The sequence below is a fragment of the Eumetopias jubatus genome, unplaced genomic scaffold (genome assembly GCF_037043125.1).
Source record: "Eumetopias jubatus isolate StellerSeaLion01/CBP00866 unplaced genomic scaffold, mEumJub1_p1.0 scaffold_17, whole genome shotgun sequence".
Taxonomy (NCBI): domain Eukaryota; kingdom Metazoa; phylum Chordata; class Mammalia; order Carnivora; family Otariidae; genus Eumetopias; species Eumetopias jubatus.
Genome location: NW_028274823.1, coordinates 58721500 through 58745131, shown reverse-complemented (window position 1 = coordinate 58745131; position 23632 = coordinate 58721500). Strand labels below are relative to the sequence as shown.

Sequence of the window (23632 nt, the reverse complement as noted above, 5' to 3'; positions counted from 1 at the left end):
AAAAATACTGTCCTTTGTGGACTAGGTTTGATAGTCTTTTTTTTTTTTTTTTTTTTTTTTTTTTAGAGAAAGAGAAGGGCGGGGGAGAGAGAGCATGGCCGGGGGGACAGAGAGAAAGGCAGAGGGAGAGGGAGAGAGAGAGAATCCCAAGCAGGCTCTATGCCCAGCGTGGAGCCCAGCAGGGGAGACTTGATCTCACAACCCTGAGATCATGACCTGAGCCGAAATCAAGAGTCAGACACTTAACCGACTGAGCCACCCAGGCACCCCAAGATTGTTCTAGAATTGAGTCTAATTCAGAAGGAAGTTATAGCCAGCCTGTCATGATCTTTTAAGTTAAGATAGAAGTCTACCCATTTTCATGAGAAGGCTTTTTTAAGACTTTGCATAATGTGATCTTGAAAATATAAAAGTTGAAACAAAATGAGTTTTTATGAGCAAGAGGGAGTAATATTTTAAAGTTGTGTTATAAAATGAATCACAAATATTTATTGAATGAATGGCTCAGAATACTAAGTCCATGTCTTTTTTAACTTTTTATAGTAGAAAATTTTAAACCTATACAAAAGTTGACAGTGTAATGAACCCCTGTGTATTCATTCTCCAGCTGCAACAATTACCCTATTTCATCCACATGCCCACTCACTTCCTGCTCCTGAATTATTTTGATGGAAACCCTAGGTAACATATTATTACATCCATAAATATTTGGATATGAGTCTCTAAAAGAAAGGAATTGTTCCTGTTTTTGTTTTTTTTTTTAAGATTTTATTTATTTATTTGACAGAGACACAGAGAGAGAGAGGGAACACAAGCAGGGGCAGTGGGAGAGGGAGAAGCAGGTTTGGTTTCCCCCCGAGCAGGGAGCCCGATGTGGGGCTTGATCCCAGGTCCCTGGGATCAGGACCTGAGTCAAAGGTAGACACTAAACGACTGAGCCACTCAGGCGCCCCAAGAATTGTTTTGTTTTTTTTTTTTTAACTCAATACTGTTACCACATTTAAAAATTAACAGTAATTAATATCTTCAAATGTCAACTAGTGTTCAGATTGTTCATTGCCTCATGATTGCTTTTTCTTTTATAGTTTTTGTCTTGAATCTGGATCCAAATAAGATTTGTAAATTATGTGATTTCATTAAGTCTCTTTAATGTATGGATTCCTTTCTCATCTATTTTCTTTTAAACTTTTTTTTTAAAGATTTTATTTATTTATTTGACAGAGAGAGCACAAGTAGGCAGAGTGGCAGGCAGAGGGAGAGGGAGAAGCAGATACCCCGCTGAGCAGGGAGCCTCACGCAGGGCTCGATCCCAGGACCCTGGGAACATGACCTGAGCCAAAGGCAGATGCTTAACCGACTGAGCCACGCAGGCGTCCCTCATCTATTTTTTTCCTTGTAGCTTTTTTTGTTGTTTAAGAAATCAAGTTTCCATAATCTAGAGTATTGCTTCCTTGTGGCATCATTTAACCTGTTCCTCTGTCTTCTGTATTTTCTGAAAATTCGGGTTGGTTTGTTTAATTAGGGCAAAACTATGTTATAGGAGTATATAATGTGTAGCTCTTTCTCTTTTTGTGATATTAACATCCGTTGATAGTAATGCTATCAGTTCTTATGTCAGTATCTGTCCAATCATTTCTGTTGTTTGTGACTTGTTATCTAGTAGATTCCTGAAGAAGGACTTATGGAAATAATATTGCCTGTTAATAATAGCATGTTTGTAAATTTATACCTGAAAACCATTTGGCTAGATACTAAAATTCTTGGTTCATGTTTTCTTTCCTTCAGTGTCTTGAATATATTTTGCCATTGTTTTGGGGGTAAAGCATTCTGTAAAAAGTCTGATTCCAGTCTGTTTTTTTCTCCTTATAAGATTTTGCCTTTAGGCAAAAGACTTCCTAAATTTTTCTTTAAAAATCAGGGACCCCTGGGTGGCTCAGGTTAAGTGTCCAACTCTTGGCTTCAGCTCAGGTTATGATCTTATGGGTTGTGAGATCGAGCCCCACATCAGGCTCTGCACTCAGCAGGGAGTCTGAAGATTCTCTCCCTCTGCCCTTCCCCGCACTCATGCAGGTACTCTCTCTCTCTCTCTAAAATGAATAAATCTTTAAATCAGTAGTTTTTTTTTTTAATCAGTAGTTTTATTTGAATGTGTTTTGTATTGTTCGTGGTCACTTTTTGTGGGTACCCTGTAGCTTCAACTATATTTTTTAATATTTCAGCAAAATTTTCTTGAATTATAATTTTTTGGTGTTTGGTTTGTCTGATTGCCTTTTTTTTTTCTTTAGGGTCCTCTTTCTATGTTGGTTTCTTTTTTTTTTCCTCTTCTTTGTCACTTTATCGCAAATCCTTTTCATCTCTTTATTTCACTTTTTTTTTAAAGATTTTATTTATTTATTTGAGAGAGCGAGCATGAGAGGGAAGAGGGTCAGAGGGAGAAGCAGACTCCCTGCTGAGCAGGGAGCCAGATGCAGGACTCGAGCCCGGGACTCCAGGATCATGACCTGAGCCGAAGGCAGTTGCTTAACCAACTGAGCCACCCAGGCGCCCTTTATTTCACTTTTTCAAGATTTCCTATTTTTAAGGCATTAGCTCTTACGTTTGCTCAGTCTTCTGTTCCTTCTGGTAAAGTCTTCGTTTGTGAAGAGTCTTTATCTTTCTGCTTCTTGGTTGAGTCATTTCACCTCTTTTTTTGTTTTTCTCATTTTGATTTTTCTTGTTCTTTCATGTATTATTTAAAAATTTCTCTTAGCTTATTTGGACACATAATGCTATACTTTCCGTTTGTTTTGTTGGGCGTGCCTTTCTAGAGCTCTTTCGTGATTTGTGGGGATATTATTCTGCTTATTTTTTCCCTCTTCTAATTACTTTTTGTGGGATTCAGCTGTGGTCCTTTTTAATTAAGTTTTTAATTTTATTTCCAGTATAATTAACATACAGTGTTATATTATTTCCAGGTGTACAGTATAGGATTCACCTATTCTATGCATTACTTAGTTCTCATGATGATCAGCATCTTTAATCCACATCATCTATTTCACCCCTCCTCCAACTCTCCTCCCCTCTGGTAACTATCTGTTTGTTCTCTGTAGTTAAGAGTTTGTTTCTTGGTTTATCTTTCTCCCTTTTTTGTTTTTTTTTTCCTTTGTTCATTTGTTTTCTTAAATTCCGTATATGAGTAAAATCATATGGTATTTGTCCTTCTCTGATTCATTTCACTTAGCATCATACTCTCCAGCTCCATCCATGTTGCAAATGGTAAGATTTCATTCTTTTTTTATGGCTGAATAATATTTCATTGTATATGCATACCATATCTCCTTTATCCATTCATCTGTCAGTGGGCACTTGGGCTGCTTCCATAGTTTGGCTGTTGTAAATAATGCTGTAATAAACATAGGGATGCATGTATCCCTTTGATTTAGTGTTTTGTATTTTGGGGGCAAATATCCAGTAGTATAATTACTGGATCTTAGGGTAGCTTAAGTATTCTCTATTTTTAACTTTTTTTCATTCACTTTTTATTAACATATAATGTATTATTTATTTCAGGGGTACAGGTCTGTGATTCATCAGTCTTACCCAATTCACAGCACTCATCATAGCACATACCCTCCCCAGTGTCCATCACCCAGCCACCCCATCCTTCCCACTCCCCTCCATTCCAGCAAGCCTCAGTTTGTTTCTTGAGATTAAGAGTCTGTTATGGTTTGTCTCCCTCTCTGGTTTTGTACTATTTTATTTTTTCCTCTCTTCCCCCATGATTCTCTGCCTTGTTCTTCTAATTCCACATATTAGCAAGATCATATGATAATTGTCTTTCTCTGATTGACTTACTTTGCTTAGCATAATACCCTCTAGTTCCATCCACGTCGTTGCAAATGGCAAGAGTTCATTCTTTGATGACTGCATAACATTCCATTGTGTATATACATATATATTTATGCCACATTTTCTTTATCCATTCATCTGTCGATGGACATCTAGGCTCTTTCCATAGTTTGGCTATTGTGGACATTGCTGCTATAAACATTGGGGTGCATGTGCCCCTTCAGATCACTGCATTTGTATCTTTGGGGTAAATACCCAGTATTGCAATTGCTAGGTCATAGGGTAGCTCTGTTTTCAGCTTTTCAAGGAACCTCCATGCTGTTTTCCACAATGGCTGCACCAGTTTGCATTCCCGCCAACAGTACACAAGGGTTCCTTTTTCTCTACATCCTTGCCAACACCTGCTATTTCTTGTGTTTTTTTATTTTAGTTATTCTGACAGTGTAGGGTGATATTTCATTGTAGTTTTGATTTATATTTCCCTGGTCGTGAGTGATATTAAGCATCTTTTCATGTGTCTGTTGACCATCTATTTGTATGTTTTTGGAGAAATGTCTGTTCATGTGTTTTGCCCATTTTTTAATTGGATTGTTGGGTTTTTTTTGGTGCTAGGAACTGTGATCTTTACTGTTGCTCATTTTTAGGTGAAATTAATCTTTTTTAAAGATTTTTTTTTTTTGGGCGCCTGGGTGGCTCAGTTGGTTAAGCGACTGCCTTCGGCTCAGGTCACGATCCTGGAGTCCTGGGATCGAGTCCCGCACCGGGCTCCCTGCTCGGCGGGGAGTCTCCTTCTCCCTCTGACCCTCTTCCCTCTCGTGCTCTCTCTCATTCTCTCTCTCTCAAATAAATAAATAAAATCTTTAAAAAAAAAGATTTTTTTTTTAATTCTTTTTTTTAAATATTTTATTTATTTATTCATGAGGGACAGAGGGAGAAAGAGAGGGAGAGAAGCAGAGGGAGAAGCAGGCTCCCAAGGAGCAGGGAGCCCGATGCAGGACTCGATCCCAGGACCCTGGGATCATGACCTGAGCCGAAGGCAGACGCTTAACGACTGAGCCACCCAGGCGCCCAAAAGATTTTTTTTTTTTTTAAGTAATCTCTATACCCAGCGTGGGGCTCAAACTAAACCCTAAGATCGAGAGTCGCATACTGTACTGACTCAGCCAGCCAGGCACCCCTTGGGTGAAATTAATCTTTATGAACTTTATTATTTTTTTTTAAAGATTTTATTTATTTGACAGAGAGAGAGACACAGAGAGGGAACACAAGCAGGGGGAGAGGGAGAAGCAGGCTCCCCACTGAGCAGGGAGCCCGATGCGGGGCTCGATCCCAGGACCCCGAGATCATGACCTGAGCCGAAGGCAGACGCTTAACGACTGAGCCACCCAGGCGCCCTAATCTTTATGAACTTTAAAATGGGAAGGCATGTGTCAGAATAGTTTTCAAGCTTCACAGCTCTGGCTGCTTCTGTTATTGTTTGGTGTATAAATTATATCTCAATAAAGCTGTTTAAAAAAAAAAGATCTACTTTCTGAGCTCTGGCTGTCTTTTCCCTCATTTTTTTTTTTTTTTTAAGATTTTATTTATTTATTCATGAGGACAGAGAGAGAGAGAGGCAGAGGGAGAAGCAGGCTCCCCACTGAGCAGGGAGCCTGATGCGGGACTCGATCCCAGGACCCTGGGATCATGACCTGAGCTGAAGGCAGACACTTAACCATCTGAGCCACCCAGGCGCCCTCTTTTACCTCATTTTTATTTGAATCTTCTTTTCCTTTGCTTCTGTGATCCCTGGCATCCTCAGTTTGGATCCTAGGTCCAACCCTTTCTCCTTACTGTGGGCCTTTGTCCTGGCAAGGGAGCATTGGTTTGTAAATTTTGAAAGTTCATAAAGGGTCCAGCTGCTCCAGCCTCTTTCAGACCTTACCTCTGGATCCTGACAATCGCCCTTCAGTGTACAAAAACTCCTAGTTTCAGCTGCTATCCTCAAATTGGTCCATTGTGTTTTCTAGGGATTATCTGTTCTTAGGACCAGCACATCTCCCCCCTGCCCCATATATATAGGTTTTGTCCCTACCTGCTCATGTTTTGGAAATCATGGAAATATTTGTCTCTTACTTTTGTCATAGATGTCTGTGGATTTTTAAGTTTGTTATCCTAATTGCTCCGTTTGTTTTTATATGGGAACTGGAGATTCAAAGACTATGCTGTCGACATCTTCCCCAGTATCATTTTAACTGACTATAGCTTTAGCTCTTTATACAGTATACACAGATGATAATTGCTAAATAGTGAAAGTGATCAAGGGTAGTTGATTTACCTTTCCTGTTATTGCTTTAGAACACTCAGCAGCAATAGTGTTGCAGAAGCTATTGTTTTATCTCATAGGGAGGACTTGCCTTGCTGCAAAGACTGGGTGAGACTTCCCCTCTTACTGGATGCTAACCAGCTTCTATGGTTGAGAACAATGCAGTTTCTCCTCTGCTGGTTTACTATTTAGGAAAAAAGTAGTAGTAGTACACCATATAGGTGATACAGGATTTTAGGGACTAATGGGGGAACTTTAGTGGTTAGTTTTTTTTTTTTATTTTTAGATTTTAATTTTTTTCTTAACGTCAGGTTTTACCAAAACAATGCTTCCTTTTCTTTTTTCTTTTTTTTTTTAAAGATTTTATTTATTTATTTGACAGAGACACAGCGAGAGAGGGAACACAAGCAGGGGGAGTGGGAGAGGGAGAAGCAGGCTTCCCGCAGAGCTGGGAGCCCGATGGATGCGGGGCTCAATCCCAGGACTCTGGGATCATGACCTGAGCCGAAGGCAGACGCTTAACAACTGAGCCACCCAGGCGCCCCAGAACAATGCTTTCTTAATTCTAAACAATCACACGCATACATACACACACCCACGCATGCATGCACACAAACTTTTGGAAAATAATTTACTCATAAGTTGGAGACCTGGAAACCATCACTGGTAATATAAATGTATTATGTCCCTTCTTAGGACTAATTATCAAGTGAAAAAAAATCAGTATATCAAATTTTTTAAAAGATTTTATTTATTTATTTGACAGAGAGAGACACAGAGAGGGAGGGAACACAGGCAGGGGAAGTGGGAGAGGGAGAAGCAGGCTTCCCGTGGAGCAGGGAGCCGGATGTGGGGTTTGATCCCAGGTCCCAGGGATCATGACCTGAACTGAAGGCAGACACTTAACGACTGAGCCACCCAGGCGCCACTGTATCAAATTTTTTAAAAGTCAATTTGAGGGGCGCCTGGGTGGCTCAGATGGTTAAGCATCTGCCTTCAGCTCAGGTCATGATCCCAGGGTCCTGGAATCGAGCCCCGCATCGTGCTCCCTGCTCCTTGGGAGCCTGCTTCTCCCTCTGCGCCTCTCTCTCATGAATGAATAAATAAAATCTTTAAAAAAAAAATGAATTTGAGGGGACTAAGGGATGGGGTAACTGGGTAATGCACATTGGGGAGGGCACATGATGTAATGAGCACTGGGTATTGTGTAAGACTGATGAATCACTGAACTCTACCTCTTAAACTAATAATAATACATTATATGTTAATTGAGTTTAAATAAAATTTTTTATTTTTATTTATTTTTATTTTTATTTTTTAAAGATTTTATTTATTTATTTGACAGAGAGAGACACAGTGAGAGAGGGAACACAAGCAGGGGGAGTGGGAGAGGGAGAAGCAGGCTTCCTGCCGAGCAGGGAGCCCGATGCGGGGCTCGATCCCAGGACCCTGGGATCATGACCTGAGCTGAAGGCAGACGCTTAACGACTGAGCCACCCAGGCGCCCCTAAATAAAATTTTTTAAAAAGTGGATTTGAAAACTTTACTGTGAAAAACCATCCAATTTATTTTAAAGTATGTTTGTTTATGACTTAAAAACACCAGTAAGGCAGTAATCTTTCCTTTCTTGAACATTTCTCTTACCTTGGGTTCTGTGATATCACAAAGGTTTTCTTCCTTCTCTGGCTAACCTTTCTCAGTTTTGCTGAGGTCTTTTTATATTCTTGTTCTTACTGTAAATATTGTCATTCTTCACAGATCTAACAGCTGTACTTGTTTCTTATTCGATGTATTCTTCCTGAGCATAGTGATTTATATCATAGACTTTGGAGTCAGACATACTAGGGTTTAAATCCCAGTTGTATTACTAGCTGTGTAACCTTGAAGTCACTTCATGTTTCTTTGCCCATGTTTCCCTTTTAAAAAGTGATATTAATGGGGCCCCTGGTGGCTCAGTCAGTTATGCATCCGACTCTTGATTTCAGCTGAGGTCATGATCTTGGTGGTGGGATTGAGCCCCCGACCAGGCTCCACAGAATCCCTGTGTGGGATTATCTCTCTCTGCCCCTCCCCACTCTGCTCACATGCTTGCTTGCTTACTCTCTCTCTCTCAAAAGAAATAAATGATATTAAAAATAAATTTTTTCCACTTTTAAGGTTGAAGTGAAGTCATTTATTTAAAGAATTTAGCACAATGGTTTTCTTACAGCAAGCAGACAGTAAGTATAGAAATGAAGAAGTACAGCTAGGAATGTGGGTGCATATAACTGATGACTCCTGTGGCTCCTGTGCATATGCTGATGATGTCTAAATCTTTGTCCAGGTCAGCTCTGTCTCCAGAAGCTAGACCTATTTTTATCCTACTGGCCACAAACACCGAAACCCATTATTGGGTACCTGAAATTGAATTCATTCTTTTCTATTTTCCTATACCCATTCTGTCTCCAACATTCCCTATTGGTTTTTTTTTTTTTTTTTTGAGATTTTATTTATTTACTTGACAGAGACAGCGAGAGAGGGAACACAAGCAGGGGGAGTAGGAGAGGGAGAAGCAGGCTTCCCGCTGAGCAGGGAGCCCGATGTGGGGATCGATCCCAGGACCCAGGGATCAGGACCTGAGCGGAAGGCAGACGCTTAACGACTGAGCCACCCAGGCGCCCCCAACATTCCCTATTATTAAATGGTACATCTACCCATAGACTACGTCAGAAATCTATATATCACCCTTGATTTTTCTTCCTTATCATTTGCTGTTCAGTTAACTACAAAGTATTTTTGGATTCTATCTCCCTTGGTTTAAAATGGTCCGTTTCAGGGGCGCCTGGATGGCTCGGTCGTGAAGCGTCTGCCTTCGGCTCAAGTCATGATCCCAGGGTCCTGGGATCGAGCCCCACATCGGGTTTCCTGCTCAGCGGGAAGCCTGCTTCTCCCTCTCCCACTCCCCCTGCTTGTGTTCCCTCTCTTGCTGTGTCTCTCTCTGTCAAATAAATAAATAAAATCTTTAAAATAAAGTGGTCCGTTTCTTTCCTTTTTTTTTTTTAAAGATTTATTTTAGAGCAAGTGTGAGTGAGAGTGGGGGGAGGGGCAGAGGGAGAGACTCCTCTGGCAGGCTCCCCATGACCCATGAGATCATGGCCTGAGCCGAAACTAAGAATCAGACACATAACTGAGCCACCTTGCGCCCTTAAAATGGTCTATTTCTTTCTTACTACTGTTTCAGAAGCTTGAAATCTGGGAGTCCTGTATAATGTTTCTTTCCTTTATATTTCATTTCCCTTCCCTTCACCAGCTCGTCCCAATTTCATCTACCAATAGTTCTTGAATTTATTTATGGCCTAGCCCTTACTTACCTTTCCAGCTTCATTTTATCATACTTTCTCCTCATTCTGCCCACTCTCCATACTTAACCATGTTTCCTCTCACCACAGGGCTCTTGAACTTGTAATTTTTCTTGCCTAGCAACTCCTACTCATCTTTCAGATAAAAATTCAGAGCACCACTTAGAGGGAATTCTTCCTTGCTCCAAAATAGGTCAGATTGTCCTCTTATAAATGTTCTTTGTCGTGGGGCGCCTGGGTGGCTCAGTCGATTGAGCATCTGACTCTTGATTTCAGCTCAGGTCATCATCTCAGGGTTGTGAGATCAAGCCCCGTGTCAGGCTCCAATTGGAGCCTGCTTGGGATTCTCTCTCTCTCCCTCTGCCTCCCCACTTCTCCCTCTCTAAAAATAAATCAATAAATGCTCTTTGCCTCAAACTGGTGCAATATGAATTACACTTGTTGGCTAAATTTATTTGCATGCCTCATTATTTGATTAATTTCCATCTCCCCTCCAAAGCATAAAGACCATGAGGATGGAGGCAATCTTATTTTTGTTTGCTATTTTATCCTTAGTGCCCAACATGTTGTAGATCACTAAATATTTATTGGATGAATAGGTGGGCATTGCCACTGCCTTGGTGAGGTCACTGACCTCTTGGATTTCTACAACAGCCTGCTACCTGGGTTTCCCTAGCTTTTGCCTTGCCCTTTTCTAATACATTCTACACATTATAACCAGAGTGTTCCCTCTACAATGCAAGTATGTTCATGATAATTTTCTGCTTCCAGTCATTCAATTCATGTTGTCCGCAGGATAAAATTCATATTCCTTTCCAGCCTCATCTCTCATCACTTTCGCCTTTCACAGTATGGTTCAGCAATACTCATATATTTGTAGTTCCCAGACGCACTGTTTATGAAATTTTTTTCTGCCCAGAACTCCCTAGCCTCCTGCTCTTCCTTTTACCTACTAGTTCGTATTATATGTCAGGTCTCACCTTCAGTGCTGCCTTCTCCTTAAAAAAATTAAGTTAGGTTTCCCTCTTAAGTATTTCAGTAGCACCCTGCACCTGGTTATAGTACATATCATACTGTACTGAAAATGCCTGTCAGCTTGTCTGTCCCGGAGCTGTTTCTTTATGATTGTTCCAGAATCTGGTACATAGCAAGTACTCGGTGAATTCACTCATAAATGCATTAGGCTTAGTTACTAAGGTTTAGATATGGTTAGGGTTAAGTCACTGTTATGAACCTTTTAAAACATTAAAAAAATTTTTTTAGAAATTTTATTTATTTTAGAGAGAGTGAGCAGGGGGAAGAGGCAGAGTGAGAAGGAGAGAGTGTCAAGCAGACTCTGCACCAAGCACAGAGCCTGACATGGGGCTTGATCCCAGGACCCTGAGATCATGACCCGAGTGGAAACCAAGAGTTAGTTGCTCAACCAACTGTGCCATACAGGCACCCCTGAACTTTTAAATTTTAACAGCAGCTAGAATGCTAGGACATTTGTTTGTAATAGAAAAATTATTTGCAGTACGAATAGAATATATAAATTGTATAAAAATAGGTTCAACTTCACTAAATATTACGGAAATGTAAATTAAAACAACATTGGGAAATCATTTTTGCCTATTAGATTTACAAAGATTATAATGATTCATAATATACATGGTATATAGGGTACGATGAACTAAAGACTCAAATGTTGAAGAGTAAATAGGCACAACCTTTTTTTTCTTTTAAGTTTTTCTTTACGTAATCTCTACACTCGATGTGGGGCTCAAACTCACAGCCCCCAGATTGAGAGTTGTATGTTCTTCCCACTGAGCCAGCCAGGCGCCCCCCACCCCCAGAACCTCTTTTTACAACACAGTTTTGCAATAGCTATTAAAATGTTAAACGTTCATAATTTTTGACCTAGAAATTCACCTTCTAGATATGTGTCCTACTGAAATACACATACACGGGGACGCGGGGGTGGGCAGAGATACAAGTACAGCATTGTTCATACAATGTAGTATTGTTTCTAAAGGTGAAGAAAACTTTGGATATGGTCCAAATGGTCATCAGTAGGATAGTGCTGAAATAAATGGTACTACATCATATGATGGAATCATATACAGTTTTTAAAAAATGAAGTAGAGTTATATTTATAGATGTGGAAAAATAGCTAAGATAATTTGTAAAGCAGGTTTCAAAACAGTGATTATGTAGTATGATCCCATTTTATAAGTAAATGCATAAATTATAGTGTATGCTGTTACATGTGGGTTGTGTGTGTGTTTTAAGATTTATTATTTATTCATTTGAAAGAGAGCATGAGCAGGGGAAGGGGCAGAGGGAGAAAGAAGCAAACTCCTGTTGAGCAGGGAACGTCACATGGGCCTCGATTCCAGGACTCTGGGATTGTGACCTGAGCCAAAAGCAGAGGCGCTTAACCCACTGAGCCACCCTGGAGCCCCTGTATGTGTGTTTTAAAAAAATATACCTGGAGGAATATTCACCAAACTGTTGGTGAATTATGAGGAGGCTGATATTGAGGGAAGCTTTTACATTTTGTGTTAAATACATTTTTTTTAAGATTTTATTTATTTGACAGAGCATGCACGCACAGCAGGGGGAGCCGCAGAGGGAGAAGGAGAAGCAGAGTCCCTGCTGAGCAGAGAGCCTGACATAGGGCTCGATCTCAGGACCCTGAGATCATGACCTGAGCCAAAGGCAGATGCTTAACCGACTGAGCCACCCAGGCACCCTGTGTTAAATATTTTCTGTAACATTTGGTCTTTTTGAACGATAAGCATGCATTACTATAATTATCAGAAACTAAGAATATTGGGGCACCTGGCTGGCTCGGTCAGTGGACTGTCTGATTCTTGATCTTCGGGTAATGAGTTTGAGCCCCATGTTGGGTATAGAGATTACTTAAAAAAAAGATTAAAAAACAACAAAGAGTATAGACTACATGGTGTTAGGGTGCTATCAATTACAAGTATGAGTTGTATACTTACTTTTTCCCTTTTTTCAAATAGAATGCCCAGTGTTTACATGGGGACATTGCACAGTCGCAAAGAGAAATTACACTGAAAGGCTTCAGAGAAGGTAGTTTTAAAGTTTTGGTGGCAACCAATGTGGCTGCCCGTGGTTTGGACATTCCTGAGGTTGACCTGGTGATTCAAAGTTCTCCTCCGCAGGTAAGAAACGAAATTTTATTTAGGGAATATAAGAACAGCTGTGTAAATGCTCTTTTATTTATGAGATACTGTTTGGGATATGAAAAATATGTTATCTGTTCATGCTGTTAGCCATTTTTTACTAATGTAGTGTTAATTGATCAGAATCTGATGCCTTAGCAAATGATTAACTTATTTGGATCTGAAGCATGGAATCATGCAAAGGGATTATAAAAAGTTGTCATATGAAGAGTCCTGGGATGAGGTGGATAAAAAGATTTTAAATCCTATTCTTTTTAATCCAAACATTGAGCATAAAAGTTCTTCAGGATGTTGAAAGAGCAATAGGTTTGAAATAAAAATGTTATTATTGGTAGTAGTAGTTTTGTTATTGTTAGCGTTATTATTTGGTTGTTGGAATGACCTATCACTTGCCAGATTTTTTTTTTTTTTTTGCCAGATTTAAAAAAAAGTATTGCCTCTTTTATTTTCAGGATGTTGAGTCCTATATTCATCGTTCTGGACGTACAGGTAGAGCTGGCCGGACAGGGATTTGCATATGTTTTTATCAACCCAGAGAAAGAGGTCAACTAAGATATGTGGAACAAAAAGCAGTAAGTAGGGTTAAATTATTTCAATCTTATTATCTAAATGGTGTCTTAGAAAAGAGTTCTTTTTATCTTTGTTCTCACAAATAGATGCTTACAACTTTTCTCGGTTTAAGCTGCATTTGGATTTGAAGCATGTGGAGAGCTAAATTTATATGAGCTGCAAGACTTTGTTTTGATACAGCTTTTATTGTGAAGACAGAAGAGCTGACTTTCTCATTTTCCCCTTGAGTTTCTCCCTTGATTCTAAAATCAGAAGTGCATTGTGATTTCAGTATCTCATAGTCCAGCATTATAAAGGGGTGACTGCCATAGTCTTGGTGTATTTGTTAAGATTATATTGAGTAATGGTACAATGGCCAGTTTCTATAAGAAATTATATACATTTTTTGTGGCATGTTTGTGTGTGTGTGTGTGTGGTATTTTACATTTTTTCTTATTTTCATGATGTGTGTTTTTAAACACTATTTCATCTACTTTGTAAAATGAGATAGGGTAATAAGAAAAAAGTTGATAGAGGTGATGAGCATCTTTTTTCCTTTTTTGGAATCAGCTTTATTTTGCAAGTGAAATTTCATGATTGTAACTAAGGGCAATTAAATTTTTTTTTCCTCTTCCTAGAATTTGTAATTGATTTATTAGAAAAAGCAGGTCTTTTGATCTACTGGGGCTTGGAAATCTTTAAGTCCAAGAAATGGAAATTCAACAAACTATATGAATTTAGGAATTAATTGTAAAGACTTCCATTTTTCTTTAATGTAATTCTTTCATTTTCAGGGAATTACTTTTAAACGTGTAGGTGTTCCTTCTACAATGGATTTAGTTAAATCTAAAAGCATGGATGCCATCAGGTATGCTTTCTGAACTTGCTGAATAAGTTTTTCTTTTGTATTAGGCTATTCATCTTTAAGCTCTCCTAGTTCAAATATCAGAAAACTTAATCACCAGTTTTACCAGCAGACTTTTAGTTATGTTAAAATACGAAAACGTTGCTCTTTCTTTTCCCATTCATTCTCTTATCTTTAATTTTTTACCTTTGTCTTGACCAAGAAAATTTACTATTTTTAAACCATAGGTCTCTGGCTTCCGTTTCTTACGCTGCTGTTGATTTTTTCCGACCATCAGCTCAGAGATTGATAGAAGAGAAGGGGGCAGTGGATGCATTGGCTGCAGCATTAGCCCACATCTCTGGTGCATCAAGTTTCGAACCACGATCTTTGATCACCTCTGATAAGGTAGAAATCTGTGAGAAAATATGTACGATTGAGAAAAGATTAAAATTGAACCATAGATAATCCATCTATCTGGAGAGAAAGACAGGAGACTTTCACTTTGCACAGTACTATGTTAACTGAAACTTACACACCAGACCCATTCTTTATTTTGTAAGTTGCCATGGAGCCATGCAAATCAAAGCATAGATTCTGTGCGTTTAACACAGTGCCATGCAAAGTTAGGATTACCTGTATATGTTGAGCGGCTGTGTGTGTGTGGGGGGGGTGGTGTGTGTAGTTTGACACCACCTGACCTAGCCCCCTGCTGGGTTAGTATCAGATGTCAAAACAAACCACACCAGACCCATTGGTTGCAAGTAGTTCAGAGATTTACTATTCATCAAGGTATAAGTGAGGAGAATCCCTGGATAACAAGACCTCTCAGCAAGAAAGCTCTCTGTCTGATGTCTGGGTGGGGACAGAGAGATTGAGAGAAAGACGGAGAGTTGGTGGAAGAGGAGAACAAAAAGGTCAGGGCAGGTGAACTTGCATGTGACAACTTGGTATAGTATAAGTGAGTACATCTGGGGTGTCTAATGTTTTCTCCATCTGGCAAGTGTTAATGGTTTAGTCAAATGTCATTTTGCTGGGGGTGACTTCGTGTGTCCCAGCTCTCCCCCACCCCCCGCCACTGCGTATCTTTTTTTTTTTTTTTCTTCTTCTTTTTGAGAGAAAGAGAGAGCTTGAGCAGCAGGGGAGAGGGAGAATCCCAAGCAGGCTCCACACCCAGAGCAGAGCCTGATGCAGGGCTCCATCCCATGACCCTAAGACCAGGGCCTGAGCCAAAACCAAGAGTCAGATGCCTTAACCCACTGAACCACCGAGATGCGTGCCCCGCCCCAGCGTATTTTTATTTTTTATTTATTTTATTTTATTTTTATTGTTTTAAAGATTTTAGTTATATGAGAGAGAGAGCATGAACTGGGGGAGAGGGAGAAGCAGACTCCCCACTGAGCAGAGAGCCCGACGTGGGGCTCAATCCCAGGACCCTGAGATCACGACCTGAGCCGAAGGCAGACACTTAACAGACTGAGCCACCCAGGCGCCCCTCACACTATGTATCTTTAAAAAAACATCTGGATCCTCAGAGTTGTGAGATTGAGCTCCATGTTGGACTATGCACTCAGCATGGAGTCTGCCTGTCTCTCTCCATCTGGCCCCCTGCCGCCGTCCCCATGCACGCACTTGTGCACGTGCATGTGCTCTCTTTCTCTCTCTCAAATAAATAAAATTAAAAAAAAAAAATTCAGGATCCAACTCAAGTTCTTATGTTATATTTGGTGTTAGGTTTCTCTTAATCTGGAACTGTTTTCCCATCATTTTTTATTAATTTGAGTAATTTTTTGAAGAGTGTAGGTTAGTTGTGTAGATCAGAGTCTAGAATTTCTTACCTGGATTTTTCTGGTTTTCTTTTCATACATCATTTAACTTTTGCCTTTATTCAGCCTTTCCTGTAAACTGGAAGTAAAATCAAAGCTTGATTTTACATTCAGGTTAAACCGTTCGGGCCAAATTACCCTTATGGGTGATATTATGTACTTCATACCATATCACAGCAGGAGGCATATAATGTCAGATTGTTCTAGTACTAATAATGCTTAGTTTGATCGCTTGTTTACAATGGAAACGGCCCTATAGTCCCATTGTAAAGGTATCTTTTACTCTTTGTAATTAGTAATTTGTGGGGTAATGCTTTAGCAGTAAGCAAGGATCCTTTCCCTAATAACCCACCAAATACTTTTTTTTTTTTTAAGGTTTTATTTATTTATTTCAGAGATAGGGAGCAAGAGAGAAAGCACAAGCCACAGGGAGAGGCAGAGGGAAAAGCAGACGCCCCGCCGAGCAGGGAGCCTTACGTGGGGCTTGATCCCAGGACCCTGAGATCATGACCTGAGCCAAGGGCAGATGCTTAACCGACTGAGCCACCCAGGTGCCCCACCAAGTACTTCTTAAGAAAATACTTAAGCCATATCTTTTAGGAAAATATTAGGATAGCCTTTAGAGCTAAGAAGTACCTAAGAGATCATTTATTCCCAACCCTTATCTAATAAAAGAATCCCTCTTTGGCAGATGGGTTATCTAACTTCTGATTAAATATCTTAGAAGCTGTATTAGTGGGTTTGAAATTTCTTTTATGGTTAAACCAAAATCCAAAGTCTTTACCACAAATGTCCTACAGGGTCTTCCCCTTGGTACTTCTTTGACCTCATCTCTTATCACTCTGTCCTTGCTTGTTTCGGCTACCCTGACCTACTTGTTACTCGAACATAAACCTGCTCCTGCACAAGACCTTTGCACTTGCACTGTTTCAGATGTTCGTTCTTTTTACCACATGGCTTCCTCCTTCACTTTATTTAGGTCTCTCTTCAAATTATCACCACATCAGAGAGATCTTTCCTGATCACCCTGTCTAAAATAGCTTACCTTTCCCTTTACTCTCTATTCCCTTGCCCTGCTGTATTTTTCTTTATGATGCTTATTACTCTCTGGCATTTTACATATTTGCTTATTTGTTTACTGTCTACCCCACCTCGTCCCCACCATCCCCACGCCCAGCACTAGAATGTAACCCGCGTGAGACAAAGGACTATTTACTGCTGAATCTCTAGCACTTACTATAGTCTCTGGCACATATATAGGGGACACTCAGTAGATATTTGTTAGATGAGAGACTCCTGGCCGGCTCAGTCAATAAAGCATGCAACTCTTGATCTTGGGGTTGTGAGTTCAAGCCCCAGGTTGGGTGTAGAGCTAACTTAAAAAAAACAAAATTATTAGATGAATCCCTTCCTGTATCTTCTTCATGTTGATTCTTTTGCTGTCTAGTGAAGTTTTACAGAACAAGTAATTTTTGGATATGTAATAGTCCTTCAAAAGTTTAAAGAGATCTATGTCTTCTTGTTTTTCCACTCCAAGCTGACTCTGACTCTTTCAGCATTTCCTCAGTTCTCCACTACTTTATCTTTTCTCTGGTGCTCTAGTTTAATTATCTCTTAAAGCATGATGGTTAGAATTAAATATATAGTCTTTACAGAAATACAAAGAAGAATGGTTCTTTCAGTGATCAGTAAACATTAGTCTTCTATTAATATAGTTTTAAAGAAGTTATTTTTGGGATGCCTGGGTGGTTCAGTCGGTTAAGCATCTGCCTTTGGCTCAGGTCATGATCCTGGGGTTCTTGGAACAAGCCCTGCATAGGGCTCCCTGCTCAGTGGGGAGCCTGTTTCTTCCTCTGCCTGCCGCTCCCCCTGCTTGTGCTCTTTCTTGCTCTCTCTCTCTGTCAAATAAATAAATAAAATCTTTATTTAAAAAAAGTTACTTGAGGGCGCCTGGGTGGCTCAGTTGGTTAGGCGGCTGCCTTCGGCTCAGGTCATGATCCTGGAGTCCTGGGATCGAGTCCCGCATCGGGCTCCCTGCTCAGCAGGGAGTCTGCTTCTCCCTCTGACCCTCCCCCCTCTCATGTGCTCTCTCTCTCTCTCATTCTCTCTCTCAAATAAATAAAATCTTTAAAAATAAAAAAAAAATAAAAAAGTTATTTGTTTTGGCAGCCATGTTATACTGATGGCTCATGAGAAATGTACAGTGAAGTCATGAAGGGCTGCAGAGTTATAACTTCATTGTCCTGCTGCTGCTGCTTTTTTTCCAAAGATAATGTGACTTTTATTTCTTAAGGGGTTTGTCACCATGACTTTGGAAAGCCCAGAAGAAATACAGGATATCAGCTGTGCATGGAAAGAACTTAACAGAAAGCTGAGTAGTAATGCTGTATCCCAAATTACCAGAATGTGCCTCCTAAAAGGAAATATGGTAGGTTTTTCTAGACAAGGAAAAGCTTTTCAATCAACTCTAAATGTCTAGCAGATTTTGTTTTCTTTTTTTGAAGTCTAATGAGATGAATAATACAGTTTTTTTGTGTGATAGTTTGTTTTCCGTTGTAAATTTGAGGAGTTATATAAATAACCCATTCCTCTAGAAAGCTTTAAGTCATCCTGCTTAGTTTGTGTAATAACCAAGTTATCCAAGTTTCTGCTCTTGGATACATACTCTTTGTGGTTGTGTGTGGTGTTTTACTCTATGACTAAGTAACTTATGATTTCAATAGCTAAACAACTCTGTTATTTAGAGAATACCCAATATTGACTTTTAAGTGGCCTCTATTGGTTGTTAATGAGGATAATTAAGTAAGTTAGTATTTTAATACATTTTTGAAATAGCAAAGTTAAAACCATCTCTAATCTTAGTGGCTCTGTTTCTTTAATGGTTTGAAAAAAGATGTTTATTTATCTAACTTTACTACATAGGCTTATTCTAGCCTAGAATTTATTATCTTGATTGTTTATTAGGAAGAATCATTTCTCTCAAAGTTTACTATTACATACATCAAGAATGTTTTCTGGCAAGTATGAGACAAATATACTCATTCAGAAAAAATGTGGAGGGGAGGGGAAAATATAACAAGATCCTTAAGCCAAACTAGTTGCCATACTTGAGAATTAAATTAATTTTCAATTTATTGGCATCCAGGTCCAAAAAAGAAACATCTTGGGTTATACCATTCTTATTATCTGATAAACACTGAAGCTCTTCAGGATAGAAACAAACTTTTTGGCACTAAATTTTTCAAGGAATTTATACATTAAACATTACAGTGTCTACAAGAACTTTTCTGGAGAATACTCTAGATTCTTAGTAGTAGTAGTAGATTCCTGTTAGATATTGTGTTTACTTTTCAGACTTAGAAAATACAATAAGCAGCCACACTGTGTCATGCATTATTATATGTTAGCTGTTTTAATCTTATAAACATTCATGGGGTACACCCTATCTTTCCCCTTTTTTTAGCTACTATAAAATTACCAGCAAGTATTAGTGTATTGGTAAAAAATCAACTCATCTGCATTTGAATAAAAATGTTTTCATTTTGCTTTTAGGGTGTTTGCTTTGATGTTCCCACAACTGAGTCAGAAAGGTTACAGGTATTTTTTAAATTTTATCTGTTAAATAATTGAGTATGTTTCTCTAAAAAATAGGAATTTTTAAAAAGTGACAATATCATTATTATGCCGAAATCAATTAACGTTCCTTAATGTAATATATCTAGTCTGTATCATAATTTAAAACATTTTTATTATGAATAATTTCAAATACAAGAAACAGAACTGCATAGTGAATATTCATGTACCCATCACCCAGCTTCAGCAATGATCAGCTCATGGCCAGTTTGTTTCATGATTTCATGTCACTTCCATCCATTTTCCCACTCTCCTGTATGTATGCTTTTTTTTTTTTTTCCAAACTCAGCTTTTGTCTCTTTCTCTTCCATATTATACTAGGAGAAAGTGACAACAATATTTTATTTAATGCTTAAACTTAAAAATTCCAGTATAGTTAACATACAGTGTTACATTAGTCTCAGATGTACAACAGTGATTCAACACTTCCATACGACACCCGGTGTGCTTAAATAAATTTTTATAATTTTTTTATTTTACACAAAGTAAGATTAAGACAAAAACAAATACCATATGACTTCACTCATACGTGGAATTTAAGAAACAAAACAAGTGAACAAAGGAAAAAAGAGCCAAAAAAATAGATTTTTAAATACAGAGACAAACTAGTAGTTGCCAGAGGGGAGGTGGGTGGCAGTTTGGGTGAAATAGATGAAGGGGTTTAAGAATTGTATGTATTCTTTTGAAACAGATTGTAGGTATTCTATCATTTCAACCCATAAATATTTCCATATACCTAACTATTAGGGACACTTTTTTTTTTTTAAAGATTCATTTATTTATTAGAGACAGTGTGCAAGCAGGGGGAGGGGCAGAGGAAGAGGGAGAGAGAGAATCCTCAAGCAGACTTCCCGTGGAGTGCGGAGCCCAGCTCGGGGCTCGATCTCACGACCCTGAGACCATGACCTGAGCCGAAATCAAGAGTCGGTAGCTTAACCAACTGAGCCACCCAGGCGCCCCCTCAACAGGGTATTTTAATATTCACTTTCCTTGGCAACTCATGATCACAGTGAATAATTGTTAATGTAGCAGGATATAACATAGTGATGCTCCTTTGAGCTGCTGATTCGCATAATCTTGAGTTTTTTACTCCGATACCAAATTGTTTCCAGTGGCTACATATTTTCTTTTTTTCTTTTTTTTTTTTTTAAAGATTTTATTTATTTATTTGAGAGAGATAGAATGAGAGATAGAGAGCACAAGAGGGAAGAGGGTCAGAGGGAGAAGCAGACTCCCCGCCGAGCAGGGAGCCCGATGTGGGCCTCGATCCCGGGACTCCAGGATCATGACCTGAGCCGAAGGCAGTTGCTTAACCAACTGAGCCACCCAGGCGCCCCGTGGCTACATATTTTCAACAGGTGTTTAGTCTCCATCATTAGCTCTCACTTCTTGTTTCTGTCAATATAACTACTGAAAGCAGTGCACTACTTATTAGTGGCCTACTTGTTTTGTGCTGAGAAATCAGTGCTCTCTTTTATTTATTTTTTAATTTTAATTTTTAAAAAATATTTATTTGAGAGGGAGTGTGTGAGAGTGGGGGGAGGAGCAGAGGAAGAGGGAGAGAGAATTTCAAGCAGACTCCCCACTGAGTGCAGAGCCTGATGCAGGGCTCGATCTCATAACCCTGAGATGATGACCTGAGCAGAAATCTGGAGTTGGATGCTCAGCCGACTGAGCCACCCAGGCGCCCCAGTGTGCTGTCTTTTAGAATGTATAAACTGAGTATGAAATTATGAGTCTCAAAATGAGCCTGAGAGTTTCTCCTAACACTAAAATTTAGGAAATTTAATGAATGAGCTTTGAATATGTTTTTGTTTTCTGGTTTTCAATTTTGTTTCAGATACTTTGAATTTAAATGGATAGATGGCCTTTAGCTAATAGATGATGGATATTAAAAAAGAATCTTCTGTACTCATATGCTTGCTTATGGTTTCCATTTTGCATTTATATTAATCCTCTAAATTCTCCCAACAGGCAGAGTGGCATGATTCAGACTGGATACTTTCATTGCCAGCCAAGTTACCTGAAATTGAAGAATATTATGATGGAAACACATCTTCTAACTCCAGGCAGAGGAGTGGCTGGTCAAGTGGCCGGTCTGGCCGATCGGGCCGGTCAGGTGGTCGATCTGGTGGCCGGTCAGGTAGACAGAGTCGACAGGGAAGTCGGTCAGGAAGTCGACAAGATGGTAGAAGACGAAGTGGGAATAGAAATCGATCAAGAAGCGGGGGCCACAAACGGAGTTTTGACTGAGTATTTGATAGTTAATCTACCAGTGTGAGCTTGCCTATTTCTGCCTAATCATGTACATTATCCACCAAAAATTAGGTCATCATAGTTGAGGTATGTGTCTGCTCTTTGCAAAGAAGTTGGTCATATTTTTTTAAAAAGTATTTCACAAGAATGGTTGTAAACAAATCTACTTATCCAGTTATACCTTTGAATAAAAAAAACTCCTTTTATTGTCTCTTTTCACTGTGTGTTAAGAATTTTGTCAGTGTAATCTTCTACAGGTTCTTCTAAAACAGAACAGTCAAATTAGTCTTACTTAAGATAACTTGCATTTTGCAAAATGTAGTGTATTTGTATTCAGGTCATTTCTTCCATAAGATACGTAATAGAAAATAAGAAATCCCTTCTACATTAAAGGGCTATAGAAACTAGTGACTTGATTGGTTAGGTGTAGCATTTAAATTCTGTATATAGTTCATTAAAAGGGTGTACAAGCACTGTACAATCTATAATTTATTCACCGGATAATGATTGAAGTCTACTGTGTGCCTCTCACTATGTTAATCATTAGGGATATAGTGGTGCACAAGGCACAGTACTGTCCTCAAGGAACTTACAGTCTAAAGACAATCAAGCAATTATGAGTGAGATTAACATCTAAAGAGTAAAATAGGTATGTATGGAATGCTAAGGACCTAGTTGGGGTGCACCAAACCAGTTTTGGAGTCAGAAAGGCTTACAAGTGGTGATACCCAAAAGAAGAAGTTTAACAACAGTATCTGTTGATCTAAGCAAATATGTGTATGGTGGGAAGAATAGTTTAGAAGGGAGAGGGTTTGCAGGCAGAGAGAAAAGCATATGCAGATACCCAGAGCCAAAGAATACCATAGGAAGTCTGAGGATCTACAGTTAGTTCAGTATGGTTTGCATATGACAGGCAGAGGATAGGAATAAGAGAGAATGATTTAGTACTTAACAGGGACCAGATCTTAAAGGCCTTCAGTGCATTGTTAAGAAGTTTAAACATTCTCTTGAAGACAGTGGTGAACCATGAATATATTTAAAGTGAGGAGTAACATGATAAGATCTGTGTTTTAGAAAAGATTATTGGCTGCACTGAAGAGACCGGATTGGAGAAGGGACAGACTGGAGGTCAGGAGACCTCTTAAGTTGCTGTTGGAGTAATCCAAGGTAGAGGTGATGGTGGTCTGCACTAATGTTAGGTAACATAATTCGACTGATAAGAACCGAGGCATTTGAGAGCTTACTACCTCTCCAGAATCACAGCTGAATAATAGGTAGTGGAGTGAGGATTTAAACCCTGAGAAGTCTAGCTTCTGAACCAGCATTCTTGTGTGTGTGTGTGTGTGTGTGTGTGTGTGTGTGTGTGTGTGTGTGTTGTTATGTTAATCACCATACATCATTAGTTTTGGATGTAGTGTTCCATGATTCATTGTTTGTGCATAACACCCAGTGCTCCATGCAGAACGTGCCCTCTTTAATACCCATCACCAGGCTAACCCATCCCCCCACCTCCCTCCCCTCTAGAACCCTGTTTGTATTTCAGAGTCCATCGTCTCTCATGGTTGGTCTCCCCCTCCGATTTCCCCCCCTTCATTCATCCCCTCCTGCTATCTTCTTCTTTTTTTTTTTCTTAACATATATTGCATTATTTGTTTCAGAGGTACAGATCTGTGATTCAACAGTGTTGCACAATTCACAACACTCACCATAGCACGTACCCTCCCCAATGTCTATCACCCAGCCACCCCATCCCTCCCACCCCCCCACCACTCCAGCTGCCCTCAGTTTGTTGCCTGAGATTAAGAATTCCTCAGATCAGTGAGGTCATATGATACATGTCTTTCTCTGATTTGACTTAT

At 39.3% G+C, this 23632-nt stretch overlaps 1 protein-coding gene across 2 annotated transcripts in view; it reads left to right on the top strand.

Annotated features, from left to right (window-relative positions):
- The window catches only part of DDX50 (DExD-box helicase 50), a 38144-nt gene extending 16152 nt beyond the window's left edge, over positions 1-21992 (top strand). For both annotated transcript variants that reach the window (XM_028109705.2, XM_028109704.2), the window contains 7 exons: positions 12483-12644; positions 13118-13237; positions 14009-14082; positions 14307-14466; positions 18178-18312; positions 19437-19481; positions 21492-21992. In XM_028109705.2, the coding sequence (XP_027965506.1) occupies positions 12483-12644; positions 13118-13237; positions 14009-14082; positions 14307-14466; positions 18178-18312; positions 19437-19481; positions 21492-21770 (975 nt within the window). In that variant the 3' untranslated portion in view covers positions 21771-21992. The remainder of the gene's footprint in view (positions 1-12482; positions 12645-13117; positions 13238-14008; positions 14083-14306; positions 14467-18177; positions 18313-19436; positions 19482-21491) is intronic.
- The last annotated feature ends 1640 nt before the right edge of the window (positions 21993-23632 follow it).